The sequence below is a fragment of the Nansenia antarctica genome (assembly GCF_963989245.1).
Source record: "Nansenia antarctica genome assembly, chromosome: 9".
Taxonomy (NCBI): Eukaryota; Metazoa; Chordata; class Actinopteri; order Argentiniformes; family Microstomatidae; genus Nansenia; species Nansenia antarctica.
This window is the reverse complement of record NC_137679.1, coordinates 4,239,426-4,248,432: the sequence shown is the minus strand read 5'-3', so window position 1 is coordinate 4,248,432 and position 9,007 is coordinate 4,239,426. Positions and strand designations below refer to the sequence as shown.

At 43.8% G+C, this 9,007-nt stretch overlaps 1 protein-coding gene across 4 annotated transcripts in view; it reads left to right on the top strand.

The window, feature by feature from the left end:
* Positions 1-6,540: 6,540 nt before the first annotated feature.
* LOC308165162 (NLR family CARD domain-containing protein 3-like) overlaps positions 6,541-9,007 on the top strand; it is a 469,264-nt gene continuing 466,797 nt past the window's right edge. For 3 of the 4 annotated variants that reach the window (XM_080539282.1, XM_080539280.1, XM_080539279.1), the window contains exons 1-4: positions 6,541-6,622; positions 6,700-6,801; positions 6,916-7,026; positions 7,132-7,242. In XM_080539282.1, the coding sequence (XP_080395408.1) occupies positions 6,609-6,622; positions 6,700-6,801; positions 6,916-7,026; positions 7,132-7,242 (338 nt within the window). In that variant the 5' untranslated portion in view covers positions 6,541-6,608. Of the gene's footprint in view, positions 6,623-6,699; positions 6,802-6,915; positions 7,027-7,131; positions 7,243-8,595; positions 8,787-9,007 lie in introns of those variants that run through there. The other variant, XM_080539283.1, reaches the window with a different exon arrangement.

The window sequence follows — 9,007 nt, the reverse complement described above, 5'->3', positions numbered from 1 at the left end:
CCAGTGGCAGCTTCAGGGAAGAAAAACGAATGCTTATCGAATGAAATGAATGGTCTTTATTGTCATTGATATAGTACAGGTACCAAACAACGAAATTTGGGAGGGGGGGCTCCCCGGGTGCTAGGCAAAAAAAAAAAAAAAAAAAAACACGCTTATTTCAGCTCCAAAAAAACATGCGACTACGGCGATTACCAAATATGTCGGCGACGATTTTGGTAGTCGACGTCGTCGTGACTAGTCGACTAATCGTGGCAGCCTTACACTACTGATGACGTCATGTAGCCGCGCCAATGCTAGGCTACCATCCGCGCTAGGCGCAATGTAAACAGATGTTATGTACACTGCGTTGAATTCCCTCGGGAGGTATGTGGGTCGGCATTTAACAAGTATTCCAGGTCTGGGGAGCAGTGGCTACTTACAGTTTTTGTGTTTAAGCACCAGCTGTCCTTCGTAGATATAATGAAGCCGCCTCCGCGCGTCTTCTCACTAAGCAAAGTCCGGTCCGCACGGTGTAAAGTGCGGCCTTCCAGCCCGACGGCCGAGTCCAAGATGGTGTCGTTGAGCCAGGTCTCTGTGAGAATAATCACACAGCTGTCCCCCACGTTGTTATTGGTAGCTACCTGCAGTCTCAGTTCGTCCATCTTGTTAGCCAGAGACCTGACGTTGGAGAGATAGATACTCGGCAAAGTAGGCTTATTCGGGCTCCTCCTCGGCCTAGCTAGCAGGCCTCCCCTGCGGCCTCGGCGTTGCTTGCGATCTCAACGCCGCCGCTTGTGCCTTAGGGTTGGGATCGTGTACCATTTTTCACCCGGTGTTCGAGCGATGTCGAGTGGGATCTTCTCCTCCAGAGCCAATTGTAGTGTAGCCTTCTTTTCCTTCATTGGCAAAATGAAGGAAGGAACTTGACGCCTTGCCTCATCAAGAACCTTTGTTCTCTCAGCAGGGCTCAGGCTCTCCAGATAATTGCTGGGCTTATTTTGCCACCACATGACCAGCGTCTCCAGGTTGTGATTGGAGATGGAGGGCTTGGAACGGAGCAGATGGTCAAGCACAGCCAGGTCACACTCACCCAGCATGTTGGTCTTGGGGACTGTGCTTGCCATCTGCTGTACTGGAGTGCTGGGGTGCCAGTGTTTCGGCACGCAAAGGTCCCCATCTCCACGAGCTGCTGTTGCTGGTCTGTTGAAAGACTAAAACATATTTAAAAAGCTTTAGATTAGATTAAAGTGTGTAAAATGTGTGTAAAATGTGTTTGCACAAAATAAAACACTACTCACAAGAATCAGAGTTAACAGTTAACTAACTATAATTCTATAATTTCTAATTTCTTATCAATGCTCATTTATTGTTTCTATTAACACACAAAACAAATTGAAGCCTCCTGGTCTTATTGAAATAACTAGCCTAATGCACTGCTATCAAACTCTGGGATTATCTAAAATCACTGCATTATACCTATCAAAAACTGGGATTATTGTTGGCAGTAGCTCTTCCCGAAACTGGGCCAGAAGTCGATTGAAGACCCCGTTGACTGCTGCCTGGTCTGACATCAAGCACTTGATGCTCGACACAAGTGATGCCACGATTACTGACTTCTCCTCCTCAGCTGATGTGATTGCTGCTGCTAGACTGTCTATGCTCTCCTTGAAAGCGGTCAGATAGGTCTCAGCATCTCCTCCTGCTACCTGCCTCAGCCCTAATGTCAGGTGTTTCCCTGACTTCAGTGACACCTAAAACATACACCGTAACCGCTTTTAAACCTCAATCATGTTTGCCTTAAAGCAAATTCACAATAACAATAAATGCATTTTGTATACTTAAATATATTATATATTTTATGTAAATCCAGAATTGCAATCAATGTATAAATTAGTATAATAATTTACTGCCTGATTTAATTGGAAACAAGTACATGTTGTTTACACACACACACACACACACACACACACACACACACACACACACACACACACACACACACACTTTAGAGGATTATGGTTATTGTTAGAGGGCTCAATGGCAGTACATACCTGCATGCCTTGGTAATGGCTGTGATTAAATGTGGTGGCATCCTGGTGTAGTGTTGTGCCTGCACCACTCTCCGGATCAAAGTCCTTCAGCATTTCCTCAGCAACCTTACCAATGGACACAATTGATTTTTTAATGAATTTGCCATAAACATAATTGTGTTTAAATGGGCAAAACATTTTCAAGAAGTTGAGCAATAGACCAATATCATGTTCAGATATATTTTTACCTGCTTACTCGCCACTATTCTGGCCTCCATCATAATACGACTGCTGAGAAGTGTCTTGCTGGGAAGCCTCTGTGGTACCTTGCCCGTCAGGTTTTTAATTACTGTAGTGAGGACCTTTGGCAGCTTTCGGATGCTCACATTCCCCTCTGTCAGTAGTGTCATGCAGACCTCCAGGATTTCATTTGTGTATCTGCCATTTTCAAATGTGGCAACCTCCTCCCTCTCAGTGCAGTCTATCACATACTGAAGCTCTCGCTCTCCTTTCCAGCTGCTGTACCTCAGCTTCCAGGTGTTGAATGGAGGCCTCTGCCATATCTTCAGCCTCATCCCTCTCCCACCTGGCTGTCGCCACATTCCCTCTCATCACACTCAGCCTCTTCTGAAGGGCCACCTTCTCCTGCTTCCACCTGTCCGGGAGGCTCAACTTCTCAGTGAGCACCTGTATTACTCCCTCTTTCTCCTCAAGATCCTCCTTGGATAGCTTAATGGTAGTTTTTAGCCGTTTAATTGTTTTGTCTTTCATGTCCAATGCTCTTTTTCTTGGTAAAGTTGCTTTTACTCTAATTAATTGTTGTAGGCAGAGGTCATACTGTTTGGTCAGATTAGAGTTCTCAAGTTCAAATTGTTCCAATTGTAATTTCAATGATTGTCTGTCCAATGTGGCATCTATGCTGGCCTGCTGATACTGTAATATACTGGTCTGGAATTTGGTCTGACTATCAGCTGCGTTTTCCTCCATGGCTGTGAGCTGTGTTTGTATTTGAGAGACCTGCTCTTCTGATGACTGAAGCTTTCTGCTTAGGGATAGGTTTTCTTTTTTGAGTTGGGTTTCATTTGAATTTGGGGTTCGGGCCTTTGGTGGAAGAAATTCAGATTGCCAAAATAATTGTAGGTCTTTACACTTGTTTTTCTTCATTTTCTTGATTTTAGAGTGGGCATCATCACATTTTTGTCTGAGGCTGTTTGAGCGTCCATATTTATTAGGAACCAATTTAATTATTTCTTCAGTTAATTCTGCTGCAGTCTTCCCCTTTAAACTCTGCTCATAGAGCCAGCCGTTTGTAACGATAGGTGTCACTTGAGGTAAAATTTGGAGAGGTGACACTTGAGGTGACACTTGAGGTGCGTTTGTGGCCATAGCTAGACTCTGTAAAAATCAAATATGAACTTATCAAAACAAAGAACCGAAATTAGGCTAGTCAGTACTGTGTGTTACATTGATTACATTTTATGTGGACATAAAACAACATATACACTTATCTAGCGATCTTACTATTAACCCTTCGAAACCGGAGGTTTCACATTCACACAAACAGCGTCTAGCGGGCTAGAGTAGGCTCTCGAAATTACAACCGGAGCGGAGTAGACTGTATTTCTAATCAAAAGCCGCTGGATACAAGACAAACATAGTAGCTATATGTATATATTTGTAGATAGAAAACAAGTTGAATTGAACAGAAACCCACCGCGAAGATGATCAGACGTCAATAATGATGAAGATCTGTCAAGTGTCTCCTTAAATTTACCACAGGAAAAAATCCTCCAATGAGTGGAGACTGGCGGTAGACCAATAGGAAGTCAAGATGCCTTAGATACAGGTGACACGTCCATTAAAAGGATTACTATTGATCAGAGCCGCGGAAATGGCAAGAAAGACAGCTTATAATAGCGGAAAATCACTGGAGATAGGGATTAGAACGGCGCCGCTGAATGCGGCAGTGAGTAGCAACGGTAACATTGAAATTACGTACATTAAGTACATCGAAAACAAGTACACAGAGTTAAAACTATAATACATATGGACATGTATGTTGACACATGTAAGACAATATCTTCCAAAAATGTATTTTTAATGGTGATTAAGTAGCGCAACCCTGGCAAAACCCAGTTTTCGCACGTTCTACGACCAGTGGGTAGACTCCCTACATATTGTCGTGTTTTGTCCGTCTGATGTGCGAGGGTATAATGACTCACACGACAAGGAATTCTCCGTTTCTGGTTCTTTAGTTAACTTCTTCAAAACACAATACAAGATACAACTAATTGTGTCCCAGATGGCAGGTTAATAGATGACGGGGAAACTAGCTCTGGCACAGAACAGCAGCTTTGCTGTCCATACCGATGAGCGTTGTTCCCTTGACTGACTGTTTACGTAACCTCGGTAACGAGCCATATCTCTCTCTGGGTGATCATGTGACATACAGTAACCAATCAACAATAACGGTAACATAAACACAACAACAACAACAGGGAAAGCCATCCATGGTGGACTGTCTCACACTATCCCCCTCCAAGAGTACTGAGTCCCTTCAGTACAGGTGACTTAACATTAACATGTCTAGGAATAGAACAGTTGACTCAATGAACATGTCTAAGTTATTTGATTACTTACATCACATTCTTTGCAAACTCGTAGGCCCTATAGCTAAACAGCAGTGAAACAATTAAAACACTTGATTACTTACATCACATTCTTTGCAAACTCGTAGGCCCTATAGCTAAACAGCAGTGAAACAATTAAAACACTTAACTACTTGTAAACAGTTTTTACAGTAAAACATTTATTTATTTTTTCTTCTTTATAATGCAAAACTTATTGGATGAAGTAACCAATCTGCCGATAAGCTAAACAGTCTCTCTTTCAATAACTAGTTCCTGAATCTCTCTGGCTTATTAACCATGCGTCCCTTAGATGTTTTAACAGTATTTTTGGGAGTGTCCTCTTGTCTTTTTTCCTGCTGACACCTTGGAGCTTTGAGATGAGGTTTCTCCTCTTGATCACATGACTCTCGAGAAGCTCCTTCCCCTGCTGGATCTTTATCATTGTCTTTCTGTAGTGGCAGCTCTGGTACCAACGGGACATCCTCTTCAGGTAGCTGTGTAGCTGGGTCTTGGCACTGCTGCAGCACTTGACTCCTTTGACGTTTTATCCCAGCAGGGACCACCTCACTATTGTATGGTTTAAGCCGATCATGGTGCATTATCTTTCTGCGCTTCAACCCTTGAATATCGTAGAGGACAGGACCACGGCATCCAGCCACAATCAAGGGGCCCTTCCAAGGTGCTTGAAGCTTGGGGCTTAATCCCTTCTTTTTCGTGTCATCCTTTACATACACCAAATCTCCAACGCTGTAAGAATGTTCTCGTGCTCGGACATCATACATCTTCTTCTGACGTTCTTGTGCAGTGCGGAGGTGCTCCCTCGCTGTGCTTTGTGCCTCCTTAAGTCCTTCTCCCAGGTTATGAAGGAAATCTGCTACCTCCATTCGGTCAGATTTGAGTTCTGCAGCCCCAGACTGGATATCCTGTGGTTGATGAACTGGGGTAGTGGTGGTCTAGTGCAGTGTTTCTCAACCCTCTCCTCGGGGCGCCCCAGCCGCTCCACATATTTGATCTGATCCACCACCAGCTTGCTTTGTACTTGATTAGTGGAATCAGGTGAGCTGGTGGTGGAACAGATCAAATATGTGGTGCGGCTGGGGCGCCCCGAGGAGAGGGTTGAGAAACACTGGTCTAGTGCATAGTGAGTTGGACTTGAGTCTAGATCTGTCTCCACTTGTGTGGTTCAGTGTCTTGTCCTAGTGAACATGACTCTAGATCTGTCTCCACTTGTATGGTTCAGTGTCTGGTCCTAGTGTGTACAGGTGTCATATTGCAGGGATGTATCTGATGGACTCTTGAACTGTCAGCAGAGTAACAGCCAGTCATGTGGGAGTTCATTACACCAATAAAGCTTCTCTCTCTCCTAATAACGAGTGAGGAAGACTGTGAGGAAGGCGCTAAGGCCGTGGAGAGGGAGAGAGGGAGAGAGGGAGAGGGAGAGAGAGAGAGAGGGAGAGAGAGAGAGAGAGAGAGAGAGAGAGAGAGAGAGAGAGAGAGAGAGAGAGAGAGAGAGAGAGAGAGAGAGAGAGAGAGAGAGAGAGAGAGAGAGAGAGAGAGAGAGAGAGAGAGAGAGAGAGAGAGAGAGAGAGAGAGAGAGAGAGAGAGAGAGAGAGAGAGAGAGAGAGAGAGAGAGAGAGAGAGAGAGAGAGAGAGAGAGAGAGAGAGAGAGAGAGAGAGAGAGAGAGAGAGAGAGAGAGAGAGAGAGAGAGAGAGAGAGAGAGAGAGAGAGAGAGAGAGAGAGAGAGAGAGAGAGAGAGAGAGAGAGAGAGAGAGAGAGAGAGAGAGAGAGAGAGAGAGAGAGAGAGAGAGAGAGAGAGAGAGAGAGAGAGAGAGAGAGAGAGAGAGAGAATGAGAATGAGAATGTGTGTCTTTTGTTAAATTCACGTTGTGATTCTCAGGCTGATTCAATCCTCTCCTGTGATCCGGGGAGTCAGATGTGTGGGACTGGCTGCCACTACATAATTTGACCATGGAGCCGTTGAGGTGAGAGGAGAGAGAGAAACCTGTGTGTGTGTGTGTGTTCTAACTCATAGAGTGAGTTATCTACATTTGTATTCCAGCTCAGATCAGCCAGGATGCAGCTCCTCTGAGCCCAGCTGTGTGTCCATGGAGAGAGATCAGGCCATGGACTCTTCTAAAGGAGACTTTGACACAGAGCAAAGGTAATATCATGTGTTCACCTAATAACCTCTACATGTTACATGCACTGGACAGAACAAGGTGTGTGTGTGTGTGTGTGTTGAGTCAAAAAATTGAAGGCCTGTCTTTTGTTACAGAACTGTCCAATCAGGATGCAGCTCTGCCCCCAGCTGTGTATCCATGAAGAGTGATCGGTCGATGGATCATCCGTTACATTTTCGTAAAGAAAACATTGGCAGTGAACAAAGGTAATACAACAAGTCCTCACAACAGCTACATGTACAACGCATGTGGAAATGTGTGTGTGTGTATGTGTGGTGAGTCAAAGACTGAAGGCCTGTCTTTTGTTACAGAACTGTCCAATCAGGATGCAGCTCTGCCCCCAGCTGTGTATCCATGAAGAGTGATTGGTCGATGGATCATCCGTTACATTTTCGTAAAGAAAACATTGGCAGTGAACAAAGGTAATATCACACGAGTCACAACCTCTAACATCCCTTTAATGCTGTAAAGAACCTGTGAAGGAATCCCTGCTGCCTCACCAGGCATGATTATAACCATCATTACACATCTGTGATCTATGGATGGACAATCTGGTTACACTTCCACTTCTAATAATGTTTATGGAACAGAGCACACCTCTGAATGATACTAAGTGTTCTGAGCAACCAAAAGCAACAAGGAGAATATGACACAATGCCAACATTGAGACAAGGTGTTTTATTTCCACAGGAGCCGACCCAGATCAGAGGCAGAGATCCCCAGTGGTCCTGACATGTCCTCTGTGTTTGAGGTGAGTCTTGTTTTACATTTGTAAAGCCACCATCTGTCAAATTAATTTCCAGTCAGAAGTATTGTCCAGGTTCTTGTTTGTAAGCTGTGAGGGTGGGTCTTGGCTAATGAGTTATCAGATTTTCAGTAGAATTAATCAGGGTCCATGAAATGGCTTCAAAGTGTAGGAACAAATAAAATGTTGTATTTATTTATGCAACCTTTATTTAACCAGGTAAGACCCATTGAGGTTAAAACCTCTTTTGCGAGGGTGACCTGACAAGAAGGCACACAGGGAAGTAGCAGTGTGTACATGAAAAGTTACAACAATACAAATATACAGAAAAGACAAAATGTCAAGTTCCCAACACATAATGAAATACAAAACAACTGCAGCATCAAAAACATTGGTGTTGATCAGAGACTTAAAAACAGGCAAGGATACTAACTCCTCAAACTTCAGAATTTTTAAATATATGTTCCCTGTCTCAGTTCTAGCCTGAGGAACAGACAAGGACAGCAGCGGGTGTGAATACTGTTCTAGTAACACTACTAGGACTGAGTGGCTGATCTAGTAAGGAACAGAGATACAGAGGGAGTTGCCCTATCAATGCTTTGTAGACAAAGGTGTACCAGTGCTTTAGTCTCCTGGTGGAGAGAGAGCTCCATTGCACCCTGGCAGACCATTCACTGTAATGAGTGATCTAGCATTATTAATGAATCTTAAAGCACCATGATATACTGTATCAATTTCAAATAAGACAATTTGTAATTGACATTGAAAAGAAAAATCCTGTTCCTGAAATAAAAACCCAATTTCAACTTTAGTTTTTTGGTCTCTTTAGTTTCAGCTTGTCAATGGGTTAGTAGTATTAGTATAATTTACCTTTTCATCTAACCCAATCCCAAGGTACTTAGGGGAGGGGACCCTAACAATATGCTGGTCTTCTGAAGTGAAACAGTATGCACAAGTATAATGTATTTTGTCCATTGACTTTCATTTCAAAGCGGTTTTCATTTCTTCTTCAGCTGCTTGAGCAGAAGGGTGTGGACTTTTTCAAGGAGGAGCTGGAGAAGCATAAGAACAGACTCCTGCACCCAGGACGTGCTGAGGACCAGGGAGGGGATGGAGAGGAGGAGAGGCAGAGGATGGGGGCCAGGAAGGGGGCTCTACAGATCACACTGCACATGCTGAGAACCATGAACCAGACGGAGCTCGCTGACACACTGGAGTACAGTAAGAGATTCCTACTATTAGTCTGTTAATCCCCAGCCAATACATGCTACACCAATAACTACTAATAACTAAACCAATAACTACACCAATAACTACCAATAACTACACCATAGAAACACAGGAAAGGACACAGACAGGAAAAGCAGTGAAGACGTCAGTTATACTGAATGTCCACCATGAAAAGGACTGTGGTGTAAATACTGCATACTCTTGAATGTATT